Genomic DNA, 22,782 nt, shown 5'->3' with positions numbered 1-22,782 from the left:
AAAAATCGACTTACAAGTAGATTTTTGATGTCTGCAAGGGTATATAAGCTTTGGCTTGTTGAAACTAGGTTCCTTGTTTGTTTTAAGATTGGAATTGAATTGGTTAGGGGTGATAAGAAATATGTATAGCAAGACCCCCTAATGATTATCTTATACACACTAGTTAACCATTTAAAGAAAGTTTTCGACCAGTACATATAATCTCACAGAACAGGTTGCACACGGTTCAGTTAAGATTCTACCGGCAAAAGCAAGTAACGCATTTAAAATGACTTTAAACACAAAAGATGGTATCACCATACGCATTATGACCGAAGAAGACTACAAAGACGTGAAAGCCTTCATGAAGGATGACTTTTTCCTATCGGAGCCCTTGTGCGAAACCTGCGGAGAAGCTGTTGACCGTCAAAACGAGAAGGAAAATGATGAATATCACCTTTCGATGATCGCTCAGGGAACCTGTTTGGTGGCTCTGGATGAAAACAATGGTGGTCGACTGGTGGGATTCGTCCTGGCAGGAGTTCTTCTTCCCGAGGATATAGAGAAGCATCGGATTGAAGCGGAAGAAATAGAAAAACATGCTTGGGGTCGAATGTATGTACTCCTAACAAAAGTTGAACGCGAAGCGAATCTTTTCGAGCGATTCGGCATTTCCAAAGTGCTTTTATCCAACATTACCAGTGTGGGTGCTTCGATGAGGGGCAAAGGACTTGGCTCTCGACTTGCCGAAACCTTGATGGATGTGGGTCGATCCAAGGGGTTCCCCGCAATGGTGGCCTACTGCACGAGTTTCTACTCCGCCCGGCAAAAGGAGGCCCTCGGGATGCAGTGCATCCACTCCCTCGTCTACGCCGACTACAAGGACGATCAAGGACGACCGATCTTCACGCCTAAAGCACCTCACAAAATGGCGCGAGTAATGGCCATAAAACTGTGAAAGGTGCTAGTTGATAACAAGAAAGTGACAAAATAATTCAATGTTATGCAATATATTCTGCGGCCATTAGTTTTGTTAAAAAAAAATCTGTTTTAGACATTAAAGTAAGTTTTTTTAAAAAACACTCTTAAAAGATTGGTTTTTAATTTTTTTTTTAAATTTTATTTTTAAAATTGGAACTGATTAGCATTAATCATTAAATCTGTGAAAAATGAATTCAATGATTAGTTTATGTAAAAGCTTAATTTTTACATTACTTGTATTTTACATAGCTGATGTATATTTTACATGTTGGCTCATTTACTGCTAAAACCAGTTAAAGCTTTTTAAAGCACAATATGCAGTTTTTTCAAAAATGTTTTGTGCGTCTGGGATGAAGTTTGTTTTTAAAATGTTTACAAATGACTAGGCAGTTAATATACTAATTATTCCATAAACCATTTATCAAGAAAACAAAAATAAATAACTAAACATAAATACTGATAAAAACTGATTAATACGAATGAAAGTACGGAAATTTTATGTTAAATATTTAATAAATTTTTTATTTCATACAATCTTTACAAAAAATAGATCTGTTCGAGATCTGTCTTTGTTTTGCGACCTTCATGTTTGTCTAAAGCAGCAGTGGGTGGCGTTTATAATGTCAACACTTTACACCCACTCTGGTTTAGTATCTCATCAGCAGACCTCCCGCACAACCTTAGGCCAACTACCGAATAAAAAACACTCAACACTCAACAGCCGACGCATATCAATTAAGTACTCCAGCCCAGCGGCCATAACTCGACGGCTCAATTAGCCAAAACCCCCGACCACAGACCACCGCACCGCGATACAATCATGGGAAGGTGTGAAAAATCGCGTGGAAGCGGGATTAATTGAAAACGCATCACTCCCATCGAAGTCCCGATTCTGTTTGGCAGGATGGGGTCGCATCGTTAACTATGATTTGCAGGCCGTGCAACAGGCAAAGTCTCGTTACGTGCCACTTTTTTTTTTTTTTTTGTGCTCCTGCTGGGTGGAAGACCCCATGGATAATGATAATTTCGCATGACGCTTTCCGCTTACCGCTTTCCGCTCGACTGCCGGCCGTTGTTAAATTTTATCGCCAAAACATGACGGCGAAATCAATTTTTATTATTTTATCATCATCGACGCCTGCTTAAGCCGCTTAAAGAATCTTCTTCTCCTTCTTAGGCGGCAGTGGAGGCGAGACTCTATCTCATAACTAAGCCCAATCATTGGGGACCTGGACCAACATCCCCAATTGGAATATCTCAACATCCTAGACTCCCGGCAGAACAATAGAGTGGTCGAGTGGTCGAGTGGCCGGCACTTCGACCTCAACAATGCGCTAAATCATTATCAGTAATTATGCATTGTTCGCCCCCTGACAATGCAACTCATCTGCGAGGATATATACGAGTATACTATATATCTGTAGGTATAGCATGCGGTCTGCCTATCTGCCTTTCTGTTGCGCTTTTCCCTTTTCATTTGTTTCCTCTTCTATTTTGTTTTTTATACTTTTTGATTGATTTCGCTGATTGCAGTTGGCCTTGAGCTGGCCTTGTGCTATTAATAAAAGCAGGTGGGGCCACCCCCTCCCCTACCCCCTTTCCCTCCCCTCAAACACCTCAAACACTGTGCAGCCAGGAGATGCATAATTTGTGTGCTGCGAGCAAACATTTTATGCAATTAAATATGCTGCTAATGCGATTCGCAGATACGTCAAACAAACTACAGCCTGGGTGAGCAAAATAGGGGCCGAGATGTTGTCTTATTTGGCTAGTAATTTCCAAATTAAGTGATAACGCACTCGAGGGGGCCTAAACGAGCGGAGATACGACTCATAAATCACTCAACTGTTGCTCCTCCAACGAGGGTTTGTGTATTTGCTAAGGGCCCAACAGATGGAGGCCCTAATCTTCAGGAGGTTGGGATAGGATGGCCAAAAGCTAAGCAATAATAGCTTGCACGGGTAGGTGTTTAAGTTCTGTTCTCCTTGTTATCAGATCCTAAAAAATTTAAAAGTAATTTATATATCACAAATGAATAATGATTTTTTTTAACCATTTAACCCTGAAATTAAAATAGAGATTTACAGATAACCAAAATGTTAAATCCTTTCTTAATATCAGTGACTACTCTCGCTGGTCTTTAAACTACAAAAGATTCGCTTTTAAAACTTTGTTCCCGTGCAAGCACACCTAAAGAAATTTTTTAATTTATATATTTCAATATACATTGAAATAAATAAAAATATTTAATTTGCTTTAAGAAATATTTAAGTTAAATGAACAATACAAATATAATTCAAGCAGTTGCTAACAACTCTTACAAAGATTATAAGTATTTATATACAATAAAATAAATATGTACATTTCGTAAGCTTTTCTGCTTATAATATAACTATTATGGAATTTTTTTACCTAGAAATATTTTTTTTTGAAGATCCTTTGTCGCAGTGCACGGTTGACGTTCTCGGGCAATAAATTAAACTGCATTTGGCTATTTTTGTGGTCATTAGGCACGACTGCACTTTGTCTGCTTTTGGTCTTGGCGTCCTACAACCGATGGCCCGTCGACCAGCTCGGTCGGCCGATTGTCTCTCAGTTGGCCAGAACCGTAGGACCCAAAAGCCAAGCAGGCCACTATCTGCCACAAGTTTTAATGAAGTCTCGCCCGAAGCCGAAGTTCTGCGAGTATAGCCACATGTCTGCCGGAGATGCGGAGGTAAGCTGAGTTATGCCTCATGTGGAAATGGCATTATGAGTTATGTGTTATGTGTCTGTGGTTCCGCGGAGGATGGCTTAATTTCTCGTCCTCTCCCTTCGAAATTTCACCCACAGTGCCGCAGTTCAATTAACATAATTAATGCGCTCATCTGTGACGTCTCGTCTCGTCTCGTCTCGTTTGCTGGAATCTTTTTTGGATCGGTTTACGCATTGTTACAACTCAATTCGAGTTGCTTGCACCTCTGACACCTCGCTTAATGAACAATTAACTGGAACTGCGCTTTAAGCCTTTTCGCCGAACCTCTGACCCAGCGGCAAACACGAGGAATCATTTATTTCTGGCCTCACCTGAGGTGTAATTGTTTTGCCACCTACTTAATGATTCGGTTGTAATGCGATTTTCACATGAGCAAAGTATAATTATGATTGGAGCTGTTCTTGTGCCTCTTCGCATCTTCTCACATTTTCAAGTCCATGGTTCTATTTTAGGTACTTGGCTTTTATTACACCTCTTATTGTTGCTACAAGGTTAAAGGGGCAATCAACAAGTAAAGAAACCTTTTTGATTGGGCTCTTCCGCTAACTAAGAAGATAACTTAAGAAGATAAGGAAACCAATATTTGGCACCCTCAAAAATGCTTTAAAAATATATTTTAAATACATTTTATTCCCTATACTTGTTCACTTTATACAATTTAAGTGCAAATTAAGTAGAGACCCATAATAAACTTAAAATAAATGTTTCAATGTTCAAAGTTTGATTGACAACTAGCAGTTTCTATTCGTTTACATTAAAATTCTCTAACGAACCTCTAGTTGTGCATAAAGTTTGCAAGCCATGAAAACAAATTTCTCGTTGTTGAAAAAGTTGGAATCTTTTAAGCATTCAGGACCTGAGCTAATGCATGTTATAAAGTTTTACTCTCCAGATGCTTGGCAAGTTTTATGACTGCTTTTCGTGGCTCTAAAAAGCGACAGTTGAGCATGTTTAGCTGCCGTTAGGTGGGCATATTAAATGACTCCTGGCGGGTTAATAATCCCCCGTTCAAGTCGGGACCATTTGTCAGTTTTGAATTTCATCTTATTCGGTTGATGAGGGGAGGGGGAGGGGTGATTCAGGGGAAGGGGAAGGGGGGACCACCAAGGAGTGCACTTGAGCAACAATTTCAGATTGCACTCAATGTTAAATGGGCGCTCGAAAAAGGTGACGATGGGTTTAAGCAGCCGAGCGGACATGTGTGAAATATGATATGCTCATTAAGGCTCTTCGCTGCTCTCGTCCTTTTGCCATCCAACCATCCGACCATCTGAGTGCCACGCCCACTTCTCGACCCCAGCCCGCCCAAGGCGCCACGCAAGTCAAGTGCATAAATAAACGACTGGCTGCCTCTTAATGAGAAAGATGACGAGGGATGCGATGCGGCGTACTCGTACTTATAGTATACACCTGCCGCCCGTCTGCGTTTGTGATATATCATCCGGTTGCCGGTTGTACGCAGGCAAGGACACCTGACAGAGCCTCCCCCTGCCACTTATTCTGCCACCCAACCACCCATTCTGCCACCCATTCAACCACCCTGCCACCCAACCACCCACTCAACCACAGCTTTGGGTGAGAAAATGTAAAGCAGTGGGACAAGCGGGAATCTGGCCTTCAGTCAACTGGTTTTCACCGCTCCTTCTGGCTGGCAATCCTTTTGGTTTTTACACATTCCATTCCAGCAGATACTCTGTTTTTACTGGGTAAAAATAATAAGGGATTCCCTGGGAAAAACAAAACAAATATAAGAGAAATCACTGCAAAGAAGATTTATTTGCAAGTTTGTCAAAAGAACGATAAGAATATAAACCACATTTACACACACTTTCAGAAAAGGAATTTGTATTCTTCTATTATTCAAGATATCTTTTTTCCACCTACTTCTATTTGACCACTAATCAACATGAATACCCGAGCATATATATCACAAAAATATTTCAAAAGCCATCGCAAGCAAACACTTTCGCGCACGATCACTTGAGAAAAGCATCTATAATATATCAATCTCACCGAATCCCACTTCAGTCAGCTATTCTGGTTTCCCCTCGTTTTGTCTCAGCGAATTTGTTGTTACAGTGCGTGGTCAATCGGCATAATAAATCATTATAACGCCCACCGAGGCCCAAACTCCGATCACCGATTAAGTCATCATCAGAGCAGAGGGCCAGAAAACCGAGAGCCAAGTAAGTGGATAAAGCGACTTGGCCGAAAGATCTACGCTGGAAAACAATGCGTCGTCGTCATTATTGGCGTGCCCAAAAGTCGCCTTGGGGTCAGGGTCGGGCTCGAACCCGGGTTCGGGCCAGGTTCTCTAGCTCTCTAGCTTTTTTTTTACTCCATCGGGGTCTATTGACGCCAGTGGAGCGCCGTCGGGGCAGCTTATTTAAAATCTAATAGAGATTTAATCTGTTTGACTTAGCAATGAAGTCATTTAGAATGTAAATATTGAACGGAGGAAAGATCGTTTCGGCAGCGAGTTTGCAAAGCGATTTATGAATGCAGAACAAAAGGAAAGGAATAAACCTTTTAACTTGAAAAAGAAAATATTTTAAGCTTAAATGATGCAATCTTTAAACTTATTTTGTCCGTTGTACTGCACACTTCCTCAATTACAGTTCTTGCCTAATACCAATTGTATCATTTTCAATACATCTCCTTCTCCAAAAGTGGATTACATTTCCTTTATGCATTTATTACTACAACTATTATTATCGCCTGCCTTTGGGGCACCTGTTGAACTCGCAATATTATTTACCTACATCTCAATCGAAGCCATAATCATAATATTTACACCTTTCTCCAGCGCTCTTGTTCGCTGGCGGCTTCCGCTCTTCAATGGAGGAAACAGGAATACTCGAATGCAAATCAATTGAAAACACAAATAGAAAATGTGCCTGAAAGCAGTGGAGCAAAGAGTGTGCCTTAATAAAACTAGGAAAAACACCGTTAACAACACCTACAATACACCCACAAACTTGCAATAGAAACTACACCAAAAGAAAATATAAACCTTCATACTTATAATTAAAAGATCGGATTAATTTTGAATTAAATTGTTTCTCAGGTGATAAGAATTAACTTGTTTAAAATGTCAAAGACCTTCTGCAATATCGATCAGTATTGATTGATTCGACTCTATTTTGTGGCAGTGCCGAGGTTGCAAGTAGAAGCCTTACGATTCTCGTGGCCTGGTGTGAATTTATTGCTTAATCATGCGCCATTTTAGCCGCACAGCTGAAAGCTGAATGGCAAATGTAAATGTAAATAAACTGCAAGAGCAGTTGGCTTACCCAAAGGGGTTTTGGGTTCGCTTTTAACAAGGCGAGTGCTTGTCTAACTGGACGCGTTCCGTTTTATTTGCTGGCCATATTCTACGCGATTTTCCGGGTAGGCGTTGCTGGTAGCAAAAGGTGTTAGGAAAAGGTACCAAAAACGAAAAAAAAAAAAAAAAAAAAGAGAAACACATGGTGAATTTGTGGCTGCAACTCTGTGTGCCGTTTGTTTTATTCGCCGGGTGGACGTGGGCGCTGGGTAAACGCTGCAATTAATATAAGGCACATGCAACACGAGCAGCAGCAGCAGCAACAGCAACAGCAACAGCAACAGCAACAGCAGCAACAGCAACATCAACAGCAGCAGCAGCAACTCAAGCAGCAGCAGCAGCAGCAGCAACATCAACAGCAGCAGCAGCAACTGAAGCAGCAACAGCAACTTGTACAGCAGCAACAGCTGGCCCACCCACTCAGCAGCAACTTGCAACTTGCAACATGTTCGATTCGAACTCGTGTTGCTCCCGGCGAGCAACTAACTGCAAACTTAAAGCTTGTCGCCAGTCGCCAGTCTAAAAACAAGTTTCTCCGCGTGCGGTTGCCGCCTCGCTCGATTCCGATTTCGAATTCAATTCAATTTTTTGGCTTGGCCCACTGACAAAAAAAAAAAAAACCAAATCGAAAACAAAGCCTCATTGCGGCCCATTTAACCGATGCGAAATTAGTACGTTGTGTAAAGTAGTAAAGGCATTATTTTTGTGGAAACACCAAAACAGTGTGGGTTTTTAACCCAATTAATTACAGAAAATTACCGCCGTGTTTGTAATAAATATTTTTGAAAAATCTTCCCCAAAGTGCAGCGATTGCACTAGTGATTGTGTGTTTGTGCCCGAGAAATCGTTTGTAGAACGCTAACAGGTAAAACAACATCAACATCAACTCAAGCGGCCAGCGAGCGATGTCGGTGAATAAAACCATTAAAATGAAGTTAAAGTCGCTCCCGAGCTGCATACAAATGGAGCTGTAAATAAGCAAACAAACATTGCAGCTGCTGGTAAGTTTCAATTGCCTGTTGGGCTTTCGTTAAGGTCGGGGTGTTGGCCAGATGTGGAATAAATCATAATTAGTGCGGGGGGCTCTGGCTTTAAAATTGGGTTACGGGTACAGCGGAAACTTAGGTGTGGGAAACTCGGTAAATTGTCTTTATTTGTGGAACTATTTCGAAGCGAGTTGATTGTGGCTTTGTGCTGAGTGTGTATACTTATCGCATTAGAAGGTTTAAGGAGCTGCAAACTCAAGATATATAATTCAAGACTTTTGAAAGTCGGTTCACACCTTCCAAGTCGTGTTTAAATTATTGAACTTAAACTTTGGCTTGTACTTATTTAAAAGGTTTTTAAATTCATCAAATTAAACTTAAGGCTTGCAAACTTTGACAACTTTATTCCTTGTTTTTCTCGTTATTCTCAGCTTTTTGCCAACATTTCAGCAGTGTTTTTTTTGCGAAAAAGTTTTCGCGGTTGAGAGTTCGCATTATGAGTAAATATGGGGTTTGAAGTCAGGGCAGGTAAAAATTGTAACAAATTTGTTGGTGTGCAGTAAGAAAACCATTTTCGCAGGTGGAACCATTTCCAAGAATATATTTTAAGCTCTCTTTTGGAAGCCGTTAGTACTGGTTTGGGCCGAAGTTCCTTGACTCGAACAGTACTATGCTGTTCTGTTCTGCGTTGTATTAGCCAAGTGGCAAATTTGCAGTGTCTGTGGAAATTATTTCTTGACAGTTGCTAATAAACCTGCCTACTTCATGGGCACAGCTCGCAACGCTCATTACTCATGCCAAATCTTCTGTCACTTCACACCTTCTCCGGGCCAATTCTCCGGTTAACTTGTCAACAAGGGAGTATAAGTGTGTGTGTGTGTGTGTGTGTGTGTGTGTGCGTGAGCTCTTAAGCCTTATGCAACAGCCCAAATTAGCCATGCAATTTGTACTTAACTATGTGAAGCGTCTTGCCGGTAAGAGAATGCGGGGTAATGGCTTCTCTACAGAGGCGGGAATAATAAAATGGCCAAGGACTTGAAGCGGACAGGCGACAAGTTTATCACTTGTTAAGCCAAACGCTGCAGACATGCATCCCCCATACCCATCCTCGTCCTGATTCCCTATCCACTATCCTCCCATTGCAACTGCAACTCCATCTCCATCTACAGCTCCAAACTCCTATTCCCGCCGACATCCAAGAGATTCTGCTTTGGGAATCCGACTCCAGACGACGTCGGCGTCGAGTGGCAGGCCCAGATGGGCGCGGCAGATAAGCAACTGGGCCCAGACCCAAAAGGCCAGACAAAGAATAGGGCGTACTCGGTCCGATCCCATTTGCATGGCTGAAAGTCTGCTGAAGTGGGCCACTCTGGAGGCCCCCAATGAAAGCGGATATCGCAGCGAGTACACAGAGACAAGAAACTAAGCGCTTCTTACCCTAACCTATTCATTCATCGGAGATTAAAGCTTCCACGGCACAGAGAGATCAATTTGTTTAAAGTATTCCAGGGCTTTGTTCTTACCTTGATTGCTGAGGTGATAAACAATAAAATATTACTAGTCAAAAGATTGATAGCGGTTGCCATTTATTTGTAATGCCAGGCCAACTCTTAGAGAAGTATACAGATTCCTCCCAGATCTTATAACTTTACCTCTAAATGTTTGTTATTAAATTCTGAAACGATCTCCATTTAAAATTTTCCAATCCCAGGGGGTCCATTTTTTGACCCCTGTTCATGTCATATTTTTCCAAGTTTCCGATCACGTAACTTCAGCAATTTTAAATACTTGAGTTTAACGATCATATACGATCCCTAACACGGAAGTTTTATAATAAAATAAATTAGATGTCGTTTTTTGTGCTCAGTTAGCCATCAAGTAAAACGTTTCGGGCAAACTTTGTCACTTGCAATGGTGTAATATTCATAATGCCAATTTTAAGCCAATCGCAGGCCATTTTTGGGTATCTCTTGGCAGCTGGGACTTGAACTTAAATCCAACGAGATGCCGCCGACCTTTATGGGATATCATCCACAAGCAGGCACCCAAAATAGAGGATTTCGCAGACGCAGCTGCTTGTTTTCGAACCGAGACGTTTAAATAATGGCCTCAAATGGTTTGGGTGACAATAAAGAAGAGCCAAGAGACTCTGCCACAAGTGAAGAGTGCCAACGAAACAGCCAGCATCGGCTATAAATAGTTGGCAAAAGAGTCAGGAAGCAAGTGTCAACTCGAAAATTACGTATACGCAGACATCACAGCTCGTCGATAGTGAGACTTGAGTTTGCTTTCGTTTCCGCTGTTGAATCGATTGTGTTGACTTTTCCATTTTCCAATTTCCAATTTTCATTTCATTGCTCGTCTCGGACGGCGTCAGTGCTGTTTATGATCATTTAATTGACATGCTACCTGGCAGCTGGAACTCTTCTGGGAATACAGCCATTGATTAAGGCCATCGGCCATAATTGATTGTAAGCAGCTTGAATTGGGCAAGTCAGTAAGTAAAATCTCATTGTCAAGATCATCTTGACGGGAGTCCACATTATGTTGGATGTGTACATAATCTTGGATAGCATTTTGCGAAATTGCTTATCAATGTCACTCACATGCAACGTGATTTTGGCATCTATTTCCATTTTAATTAAAGCTTCTGTCCATAAATGCCAAAGCATATGCAAACGTTATGGGAAAAGTTGTCAACAAATTTCCAATCAACTTGCTTGTGCAGCTGAGAAAGGAATTGCAGATATGTTCTACACTTTAAATTAAAATAATTGATTCGACATTTAAATTAGTATTTTAATGAATACAAGCAATAAATATTTTATTTAAACAAATCTTTATTTTGAGTGTACTGAATAATATAAGAAAAGTAAAGCAATCAATTAATCTCACTAGAGCTACTACCTAACTTTACCTACTTTATTAGCCAGAACACTCTGCAATTAACTCTTACAAATCTATTAGGAAAAGTTTTCCCAAGAAGCTCGACCAATTAGCATTATTAAAGTGCTGCTCTCTTCGCACGGCTAAAGTCCTTCCCCCTTGTCAGTTTATAAGAACAGGTGGGTAAACAATGTTAGTCACTCCTTTGGATTGGCCCGAGGTCGTCACTTTGATTTGCACAAAGTATTTGCGAGACACAACGACAATGGAATTGCTTTTACGCAACTTTAATTAGCAGGACAAACAAGCTGTCTTGGCACGCCAGGAGGTTTTACCTTTGATTTTACTTCACTCCTCTCCGATCCACTCCTTTCCCTCGATAGAGAGTCCATTGGATCGTTGTTTTTCCCCACTGCCGGACAAACCCCGTTGACAAACGTTGTAAAACAAGGGAAGCGGGAAATGGGAAATGGAAAAGGGGCGGGGAAAATGTGACACTGAAAATATGCTTAAACAAAGCCGGTGGTGAAATTTAATTAAAATGTTGCCTGCAAAACCATTAAACTGTCGATATGTAAAACGCGTTTTCCTTTTTCGGGCAGATGCTGCGTATGCGTAATTTTTTGCCTATTACCAGCAATTAAAACGGGCATCTTATTAGCCAGCTTGCTAATTGAATTTTTGGCCACCCGGGGAGATTCCCCCGGGGTTTGGCTGCTTTTGAGGGGCCTCTGATTTTGGCAGTCACTGACCTTTCTTAGTTTTCCTTTCGCACGTGCCCCGAAAAATTGATAAGCCATAAATATTCGTTATGTCTGGCGAGCAACAGTTTGGCCAGTTTGGATACCCAGAAAAACATAAAAGGGATGTCGGTCTCCCAAAACTTCCTTTCACCCGCATTATCCCCTTTTTTAGACCCGTCTGCCTCGATTGTAACTCAAACAGAAGGGCTAACAATGAGCACGAAAAGTTTTGTTCTTGCGAGATTCCTTCTTACGCTTCATTAATTTAATGCTGTTTTTTCAATAAATTTTCCTTCTTTCCAATTCGGTGGCAACAAAGAGCGATTCGGACACGCTTATGCTAATCCCGTGGAATTTGCATTCCAATTTTTCTTCATATTTCCACGGCTTCCTGGTTCTCCACCAGGAAGTGATTTCGGAGATAGAAATTCTTCATGAAAAGTGCATAATTTATTTAGCTAAAGGCATGGATATATTAGAAATTAAGTTTAAGCAACAGTTGTTGTACCTCTTATAGTTCTTGTTTTATTATCAAAAGTAGTTCTTAAGTAAACAATTGTTTGCATTTATTTCCAATGGTGACAAGATACTTTCTTCCACTATTTCCGCTTGCTTTTCAATTATTGATTTCGTTGACCGAATCGGTCGTTGGTTGAATTTATTTAGCATGAACCCGACATGCCAGACTTAACCCTTTTTAATAACAAATGCTTCTGGGGGGTCAGGTGGGGTCCCATCAAACGTTTCTCGTACTCCGCTTGACTGGCTGTCTGTCACGATTTCCCCGAGAACTTATGACTTCCCGGGATGAGTGAAATGTTTCAGGTAAACGACATTGCTAAAACATGAACTCAGATCACATAAGTGGTTTCGGTGCTTCGGGGTGACGGGGCGGGAAAACAACTTGTTTAAAATGGTATTAAGTGAACTCCGGCAGGAATGGCTTGGCCCTTCGCTGAATATTCTTTATTGGAGCGTGAGCCACCGTCCCACCCGTCATCCCATTCTCGTGCAGTTGGCACTCTGTCACGCTTTGATTGAGTTTAGCCGGGATTTTCCAGCTGCCAGGGGGGCCATCCATCAATGCTGCTGACCCCCTGAACGAAAAAAGTTAAAACACTGCACGTCTTTCCTGCTTTGAGAACTAATCAAGCTCACCAGCAGAATGGTTGTATTTATATCATTGTTTACAGTAGAGCAACTCCTCGGAAACTTACATAAAATGAATAGTTTGATAAAATAAACAATAATATAATAATAATTATCTCAGAAAAAAATAGTTTCGTAAAGGTAAACTTTCTTACCTTTTTCTTTACTGATCAGTGAATGATTTTTACTGCCTTTGGTTGCAAAACCATAAAGAACTTAAAACCATTAAACTAAATCAAATCTCACGCAACACCCATTTTGAAGGCTTTATTTGCAAATGGTGCAATAAAAACATGCTGAAAACAAGCGTTCGCCATGTATTTCCCCATCATCTGGAAGACCCCTTCTAATGGCTGTTCAGATTGTGGGCAAAACTCGTGAGCCAAGTTGTTGGCCAAGTTGAGTGCCTGCACTTGCAGTTCATTTGGCCAAAACTTGGCATTCTCGATATTTGGTGCCGCCGCCAGCCGTTGTTGGCTGAATGTTTGGCAACGGGCAAACAATTGGCCAACAACGAGCGAGAACCTTTCTCCCCGGAAAAAAGATACGAGTGCAGCAGCAGCTGGTTTGTTTTGTTTTTTTGTTTTTTGTATTTGGTAAGGGATCCGGGATTGGGTGGCAGGGTTCAAAAAGCAGGTGAAGGTGCAGGGGCATGGGAATGGATATGAAAATGGGAATGGGCATGAGTTTGGGCCATGGGCCTGGGCATTCTAGCGGAACTTTGTGTCGCATTATGCCGTGTTTCGGGTTGTCGGTGGATGTTTCTGCTGTCGTGGCTGCATGTTGGCTAAAATGTTTGGTTACAATTGTTTTTCAGCGTTTTTGTTGTACCCTCTGCCTGGCAGCGACATGCATAGATACATAGATACGCAGATACATATGCTAGATACATTTGTAGAGGCCGTGTTCTCTGTGGCATTCTGCACACACACACACACTAATTATGTTTTGTTTGCGCTTGGCTGCCGTTACAACACCCAAAACCCAAAGCTTTTAATTACTCGTGTGTCACATTTCAGTTTTGTTTTATCAATAAATGGGCAAAATGTAAGCGTTTCAAGTGCACTGGTTCAATTCGTAATGAGCAAATACGAAGGCAGGAAATACCAAAAACATGTGTCCGAAGGTCAATTGATAATTGAGCAGGCCTAATGAATTGCGGCTGCATTGAGTATCTCCCTTTTGAGTAATCTTAAATTAAGTCTAGAATGTCAAATTCACAAGCAATCATAATTGATATAAATATTTAATTTAGTTTGCTTACTTCAAAGTTAGTTGGTTTGAAGTTCTCATGCAGTTATGTTTAACTAAATCCTTTGAAAGTTTTCCCATGAATTTCGCCCACATGCTGCAACTTTACTGTGAGTAAATCTCCATGAGGGTCTGTGAGTTTACTTACGAAAGCCGCCAAGTACATGGCCATTACCAGATCATAATCAGATTAATTACGAGCGCATACAAAGCCGACTAGTTTACGCAACCATAAGCCTCGAAGTTCAGGGCTATGCCACGTGATAAATCCATCAAACTATTATACTTGTCTTTCGTATGGGAAGTTCCAGACCCTTTTACCTCACCAAACGTTGAGCTTCGAGTTGCATTCAATGGCAATGGAGAGCATAAAACTTTATCGCCTTGTTTGATGGCCCAACTTGATCCAAGACTTCGGTAAGGCAATAACTTTATGGATCACTCGAGCGGCCGAGCCGTTCAATTAAATGAAAGAGGCACACGAATAAGGCGGTCCATAAAACGATGAATGAAAATGACATCAGCTGAGAGGAAAGAACAAAAACAACAAAAAAAGCAACAAGCAACAACAACAAAAGCAACAACAACAAAAACGCGAAAAGAGGGCAAAGATATCACGAGGGGCTTCCAACTGGCCATGGTTTTTAGTTCGTTTTTTTTTTGCGTTTTCTGTATTTTTTTTTTGTTTTTTGGGTTAATCAAATTTAGTTGGTGCTTTCGTTCTTTTCCTCCCCTTTCTTTTCTCTTGAGTAGGGGGAGGGGGTGGGAGGGGAAAACAAATGACGGTGGGCCATTAAGCACCTGTGTACTCGTAAATATATGTGGAGCACATACGAGTATCTCGCAGATACGTTTCACGTGCGTTCCACAGATACCAGAAGGCACGCATTTTACGTTAATTACATGTCGCTACAATGTCGGTCTTTGTAATTATTTTGACAGCCAAAAACCGTTGGCTGCCGCTTTTTGTTTTGCCCGCCGTATATCTTTGCATTTGAAAAATCCGAGAGTCACAGTTACATTCGTTAGCTGTGCGTTGATATGCCGCTTTTTTTTTTTTATTTTGTTCGTTCTTCAATTCTACAATGAGAATCTCGAAAATCCCCCCAAACAGCCCACCTTCAATCCTGGCAGCCAGTCAGTCAGTCTGTCAGCAGCGTTTTGTTTAATGAGCTTTTTACGAGCGTGCAATGGTTAGAAGTAGATGTGTACATCTATCAGTCGCAGCCAAGACTCAGATACAACGAGGCTGAATCGCTGGGATGAGTACCCACACATGGCATCTACAGTTAGGGCTGGAGATGGGGTATAAGATGGAGTCTAAGGCACAGAATTGTGAGCTGGCCACGTGGGGTGGCTTCATAGTACCCAACATTTGGGTAATTAAGTCACTCAATAACCAGAACCAATATATACGAATTATATTATCAGTAAGTAGCCAGACTATATATTCATGTGCACTGTTATACACCTTTAAATAATAGTTCCCCAACAATATATTATCTTCTCATAAACTTCCTTCTTGTTAATCATTTTATAAGTATGACATAATATATATTTATTTTTCTTAAATTAAACCTGAAAGTTTATTATTGGCAAAATATAAAATAAATTATAAGTTAAGAATAACTTTTAAATGATGTACAAATAATTAAAATATATATCATTTAATTTGAATGCACTGATAATCAAACCAATAATTTATTCCCCCGCAATATAAAACCAATTAAATCTGGAAAAGTGAAACTGATTTATGTGCAAGCACAGTGAAATTTATCGAAAAGCAATTAGCCGCAAATAAATATCAATGGAGCCATTAAACGCCGCTATTGATGAAGAATAACTTCTGGGGAGACCCTCGCCAGCAGGCGACTGGTGGAATCGCGCGATAATCAAAGCATAGAATTGGTTTTTGAGGTTTGCAGAGGACTCAGCTGGAAGGCAGTTGTTAGTTGTTGGCCAACTGTTCTTGACTGCTTTCGACGGTTCTTGTTCTTGACGGTGATGGAAGCCGCATGGAATGACAGCCGAACATCAAAGACGCTGGCTGCTCTTCAGCCAAGTGCGAATGCAATTGGGAGGGCTACGATGGCTATGAGTTTGGCCATGAAAAACCCAATGTCTGCGGCTTTTGCCATGTTTGATTGACTGCCTGACTAACTCCCGTGTGTTTCGCTCGTCACCCCGCGGCTGCAATCGAGTTTCGGCTTGGTGACGAACGCGTGCGCGTTACGCTTTCGGTCAAGCAAATCGGAATAATGGCCCCGGAGTCATATACTCCTATACTATATATTGTTGTAGCCGGCGCATAAATGCATAAAAAGCGAGTCGACTTAGTTGTATATTCGCCAAACAATTTGCATAAGCGGCACCGACAAACAAACCAAAAAAAAAGGAAAAAAAAAAACAACTTCAATATCCGTTGATCGCAGCATCGTCGAGGGAGCAATTGTATCTGCCAGATACATCAACATTTGTATTTATGCCCCAGTCGCATTGTCGCATCTACATATCCACAGCAGTATTTGGTTTCCATTTACGAGGTTGTCGTCGCTACCGTTGCCCCCAGTTGGCGGCTATATATCTCCAATGCTGATATTACTCTCACTGCAGTCAATATGGAAATCAAATGCTGGGTTATTGCTCGAAAAGGGGGACGGGACTTTGATGAGTAGTTTGTCTGCGGATCCCCAGAGAAATTTGCGGTTCAATAAATACTTTATTCATTTTTCAACAGATTATTCGATTGAAATAGCAGTTATGTAAGTTGAATGTAAAGCTTCATGAATTTTGTTCTGATTCAAGACCACTGAATTCCTAGAAAAAACCACTGGTGTCAGAAAGTTTTAGATTTCGTTTTAATTTTACCAGAACTGAATTTAATTTGGTTTTTTTCCCCTGCCAACCAGCTGCTGTTTTCTCCTGCATTTTGCGCTACCAGCCCGTAATACTTTGGCATTAAATATGAAAAATCAATTTCAGATGCTGGGCTTTGGCATAAAAACCGCAAAACGCTCGAGCACAGATACAAGACCTTACACATTCACGTATCATAAAGTCTGAAAGTCTGAAAGAGCGGCGAGCGCGAGGAGAAATGAAAATAATACAAGCTTATGCATTGCACCCCTCGACTCATAACAGTTTCATTGTTAGTGCAGGAATATTCCACATAATCATAAAAAGCATGAATACACTCAGAAATATGATGTACGTTTTATGGTAATAAAATAGATAGATATCAATGTATGTCAAGTGGAAAATGCGTTTTTTATGGTGAATGTTGCAAGTGAAAGGATTGGTTTTTAAAGGAGACAGATTGAAGAGAGTTATTCCAACGAAAATTTTTTCTATAATAGGGTTAAAATGTTATTATTTGCTTACTTTTTTTTAATGGGTGTATACTTTTGAATAGTACTCACATTAAATTTAAAAGTTTATCTAATTTATGTAATTAAGTTATGTAACTAAGTTTGGATGCAAACTTATTTGAAACTTGTACCAAAATCTTTTGGAGGATATTTATTCTCAGTGTGTTATGCATATGCATTGGCCAGAGGGCAAGTCAAGGAGCGTTTGAGGGAAAGGAGGTGCAGGACTTGAGGTCTGAGAACTGCCGGTGGTGCAACGTGCGGTCATGTGGCCCGCACTGGAATACATCCATGAGCCACATGAACCACCCTCTGCCGCACTTTCCTATTAACGCTTAGGTTGAACGAAAGTATTTTTTTTTTCTTCGGCTGGCCGATATTTGCATAAAATGTGCAACGGCTGCTGGCAGCTTGGGTTACTTTTATGTGTGTTTTTTTTTCACCCGTTTTGTTTTATTATTTATTTATGCACCACCCGCCTCGTTGGCTTTCCATGGGCCAGCACGACTTGCACGTTCTTTTTTCGATTGCAACCCGGTGTAATGGCATTTATTTCAAGCCTAGCCAAGTGACTCGCAAAAAGTTGGAGGCAAATTAATGAAGTTCTACCCCCCTTGATTAAAACTTTGCTCTTAACCTTGCAATTTTGCGTACATTAAGTTCGGAGGAAAAGTTCTGTTCCGACACTTTTCCATTTCCTTCATGGAGATCTAGTTTTTTGTGTTTTTTTTCGTTTTTTTTTGTGAAACCTCTCCCATAGTTTAGTGAGCGATTTCCATTCGAATTGAGGGTTCCGCCCTCATCTGAGATTTGACCCAGTTATGGCCGGCTTGGATCACGATTCGGAGCTTTATTTTCCCATTTTAATTGTAGTTGCTTTGGCTTTCTGCTTTGTGGTCATCATTTTTTCTTTATTGCCTTTGCTTTGAAGCGGGCAGATAAATAGCCAGAAGGCTGGTTTATTCAAATTGCTATTGTTATGAATAAAATAAAATATTTGAAGAGAGTTTTGGTTCATGCTGCTTTTTTTTTTGTTGGTTGCCAGGGCACCGAGATTGATAGAGATAAGTAAAGAAATGGAGGGGGATGGATGTGGGAAAAGAGAAGATTTCATAGAATGAATTTTAGGGAAAAAGCTTCGCCTGAGAAAATATCATTTTGTTATTTTTATTTGAATCATCCTCAGTAATAAGAGTTTTAAAAATATTTACATATTTGCAATCATTTAAAACCGGATAGTAAATAGATGTAGTAAATAAAAGAGCGTTAAGCTTTTAGTTAAAATGTAATGCAAATAACATTTTTAAGGCTACCAATTTTGTTGTGTAAACAATCCATTTAATTTTTTGCCCACCAAACAATTTTTAGCGTTTAACGGTTTGAAAAATTGATTAGATTAAAAAAATGACGTGGGTGCAGAATTTACTTCAATTATTTACAGCATGTATTATTGCTAAAACACAATACCAGGAATCCCTTTATATTTTATTTTATTTATAGCTTCATGAATTAAATTAAACAATGCTGCATTGAGACAAAAGCTACAAAAAACGAGGACACATTTGTTTGCCGTTTAAATAAACTTGAAAAATCAATTTAAAAAACAAGTACTGTGCCAATAAACGTAAACGCATAAGTGATGGTTAAACTCCCATTGTCCGGTGCACATTTTGTCCATCAATTTACCCCGAACAATTGCAGTTGTTTATTTGATACCCGAAAATAAACAAAATTCGGCTGGCAGAGCTGGGAAACCAGGGGAAAAAGTAAAGAAAAAGCATCCGCAATGGCCGCAGCGAACTTGAAACAGGCAATTGGATCTGCTGGCCCCAGTGCTTAATCAAGTGTGAAATCTTTAATCAAGTCGAGTTCCCCACGACCGAGTGAATTCCCAGCTGCCGTCCCAAATCCCAATCCCAACTCCGAACTCCCAGCTCCCAACTCCCAATCGCAGATCCAAAAGCCGATGCAACGCAGCTGTCCGATGGCTTTTCAGTTAGCCTACCTGGTTTCGACCTTTTTTTTTTTTATTTTTTTTTTTGGTTGGTGTGGTGTTCAACTTGTTTTTATTATTGGGTCTCCCTTCTGGATCCCTCCCACGCTCCCAAGCCTGTCAATTAAAAAGCCATTCGATGGCCCAGGCCCTGAACTGCACGACTCGTTGCCAGTTGGCAATAAACAACAAGGCAGAAAACACAAAAAAACCAAGAAAAAACTTAAACGAAACGAAACGAAAACGCTTTTCAAGTTGTTTTATTTTCACTGGCCACTTTCCAGTGCGAAATTAACTGAATTAGCTGTAAATGCAATGGCTAAATTATCGGCACCGATATTGGAATAAGATATATAGTAGTATAAGAAAGCGGCTTAGGCGGAAAGTTTTCGCCGGAAATTAAAATATTTTCGTGACATTAACGAAACGTTTGGCAGGCGTTTCTAAGAAAAAGTTGGCGAGGCTGAAAACTGTCGTTTATCGATTAAAATGAATTTGGATTTCCAGAGAAACCTGCTTTAAATCTATAACATTTCATATAGGTTCCTATATACTTAGTACATTTTTTCCTTAAACCCTTGAAAATAAAGTGTTTACTTAAGTCAACCATGCATTCTTGATTTAACTCGAAAATGTCTGCGGTTGGCAGTCTCTGATGGACCCAGTGAACCACAAAGGAGTTTTATTCTTAGAAAAGCCAGTCAAGATTTTCCTAGTTTTCCCTTCAAACTGACTTCAAGGAAGCGCAGCTACAACGAAGGAATTTTCCAGTTAGAATCATTTTTCATCCAGCAATTTTGCCACAACCACATCGTTATTCAAATCCATAGCTTAAGAGATTACTCCGGCTAATAATCATTTTCATCCTTTCTCTTTGCAGTTAATGATACGTCGGAAAAGCTTCGCAGAAGTGGAGGTAAGTGGAGCTGTGGAAACGGGTTGTTCAACCCCACAAAACACGAGTATGCCCACTGTAGGGCACCCAAGGGAGGCATCGGTATCAATCTTAATTTATAACAAATTTAATATGGTTGTTCGCAGTCGAGGCGAATTCCCCTCGGAAAATCCGAGGCGCCTACACATATGCCGAGTATAACCATTTCGATTTTTCCTCCGCCCTTGCCCTTCTCCTTTGCAAATGTGCAATGTGTCGGATCCGATGGGTTTTCGATGGGTTACCATGTGTGTGTGTGTGGGCCAAGTTGCACACTTGGAATCCTTAAATCCTGTGCGTCAACGCCCGTAAATATGCCACAAAAAATATTGAAATGGGCGCAACGGAACGTGTGCGGCAAAAAACACACTTAAGTGATTTTATGGCGCCATTCAAATGTTTTCCAAATCAGCCGAACGTGAACCGCCGAAGCTGAGGTTTTTCCTGGGTTCCATAAATTTCCAAGTAAAAACACACCTCGAGGCATTTTTGTGCCTGATGTGAACAAGTGGCAAACGTTTACCTTCGGCAACAAGTAGACAGAAGGCAGAAGAGTTTGCCACACACAGAGTTGGGTTGGTTTTTGTGCCGCGGGTGGGAAAACTTCCTGATTTCCTTATCTCTGAGTTCGCCTGTCGACGGTTCTCGATTGGTTTGGCCTTCCGATTGACTGACTGAATGAATGACTAACTGATTGTAGGAGTGACTGCCGCAGGCGGTTAACGTCTTGCATATTTTAACAGTCCCCATTAAAGCGAGTCCTTTCGGTGTCCCATTAAATATGGAGCGATGCCCTGCACTGCTTGGTTTTAAACCCCAAAGAGCCTAAAAGCCAAATAAATTTTGGTTCCGTTAGATGCCATTAGGCCTTGTGGATTTTCTTTTTGCCCCTTTTGATAATTGCTTTCCCACATTCAACCCGCAAAAAAAAAAAGAGTCTTTCTTCACCGCCAGCAGATAATGTATTTCAAATTGTTTACCGTATACGCAATGCACAACTTGACAAAAGTTTGTGGCAAATATTTACCTTTTTTCCCCTCCCTCCAGCGCTAATGTATAAATAATTGCATGTCACTTGCTGACTGAGCAAACACACACTTTATTGTTTGCCCCTGCGATTTGGCTTTGTGTCTCTGGGTTTTTTTTTTGGTTTTTTCCTCACTCGACTTTGGCTTGGATTTGGATTTGAACAGTTCGTTTCGGAATATATGTCGCTTGACGGGCTAACACCTCGACATAATTGGTTGGGGAGCCGCAGAAGGTCTATCATTATCATAATGCCAAATGGTAAGCCATACTGTGCATAATTACCCACCCAGAAATAAGGGTAAAACCCAAGGGCCACATCCAAATTGAAACAAAAAGTAACGCAAATATGGTGCATTGCAAAATGTGTAATTTGTATTATTTATGTCACATCAGGCCATCAAAAATTAAGCACAAAATCAATGCACCGCCCGAGGGTAAAAAGGCAAGGAAAAAAGCCAATGGTAAATGATTCGATGACGGAAAACTCGGGGGCTCAAAAGTTTTTGCAATTGACAGTCGACAGCTTGTTGACAGTGGCGTCTTAAATAATGCAGGCCATTAAAAAAGAATAAACCGATTGTATGAAAAATGCAAAAAGCAACAAACAGCAATTAACGTCGAGTGGCTTTATGAAATAAAAGTTACGAGCTGGCAGCCGCAGTGGTTGGAAAATGTGTTGGCCAGAAAGCGGTTGGCGGCTTTTCGCCGTTTTGACCACTTATAATCGGACGTGATTGGCGACAAATTGCGCCCAGATGAGTGATTATATGCTGGGTTATATGATTGTTCTTATTTAATATTTAATCAATGATTTCTGAAAACTTTCCGATTATATGAAATTTGATTTATTTAAATGATTACGATTATGATTATGGAGACCATAAATTAATTTAAGCTTTTCAAACTAACAAGCTTCCACAATACATTATTTCGCTTTTCATTTTGATTACCTATTTATTTGTTTTAATCAAAATCATTTTATTACTGCGTTAGAATATAGAATATGAAAAAATCTTTTCCGCAGCCAATAAAAGACCTCTCCCAACTCCTACTAAATCCAAGTTTATTTTTTTATTTATTTTTATCTTGAAGACATTGTTTGGACCGCGTTTTAGATTTAAATGTGGACTCGTGATGTCTGTGGCCAGAAAGTCGCGCCGACAAGTCTGCAAATGCGAGTTTGTCGCCCTCTGCGTGTTTTGTTTCTTTTTTTTTTTTTGGTTTTTCTGTTGGCTTTGCGGGCCATAAATCACAAAATAAATATTGCGCGTGCAAAATGTATAAAAACGGAAGCGAGACATTCGGCAAAGGAGAATGCAATAAAAAGTTTTTGATTTTCGGATTTCTTTTATTTACTCGCGCGCGGGCGAGCAAACTGAATCGCCGCCAGAACCCAAAACTCC

The 22,782-nt window shown here is 40.5% G+C and overlaps 2 protein-coding genes across 2 annotated transcripts in view; both read left to right on the top strand.

The window, feature by feature from the left end:
* The first annotated feature begins 223 nt into the window (after nucleotides 1-223).
* LOC108098312 (arylalkylamine N-acetyltransferase-like 2) lies at nucleotides 224-992 on the top strand. The gene has a single exon (XM_017201125.1). It carries the CDS (start codon nucleotides 269-271, stop codon nucleotides 935-937), a length of 669 nt encoding a protein of 222 aa, XP_017056614.1. The 5' UTR covers nucleotides 224-268; the 3' UTR covers nucleotides 938-992.
* Nucleotides 993-7,569: 6,577 nt separating this feature from the next.
* LOC108098342 overlaps nucleotides 7,570-22,782 on the top strand; it is a 46,301-nt gene continuing 31,088 nt past the window's right edge. The window contains exons 1-2 of the mRNA XM_017201184.2: nucleotides 7,570-8,041; nucleotides 20,297-20,332. The gene's annotated coding sequence lies outside the window, so the exon portion shown is untranslated. The remainder of the gene's footprint in view (nucleotides 8,042-20,296; nucleotides 20,333-22,782) is intronic.

The sequence above is a fragment of the Drosophila ficusphila genome, unplaced genomic scaffold, assembly GCF_018152265.1.
Source record: "Drosophila ficusphila isolate 14025-0441.05 unplaced genomic scaffold, ASM1815226v1 contig_712, whole genome shotgun sequence".
Classification (NCBI taxonomy): domain Eukaryota; kingdom Metazoa; phylum Arthropoda; class Insecta; order Diptera; family Drosophilidae; genus Drosophila; species Drosophila ficusphila.
The sequence above is the reverse complement of the archived record's forward strand: the minus strand, read 5'-3'. Positions and strand labels throughout refer to the sequence as shown.

Coding starts and splice junctions, on each gene's coding strand:
- LOC108098312 (XM_017201125.1), top strand. CDS start 269: ATGACTTTAAACACAAAAGATGGTATCACCATACGCATTATGACCGAA.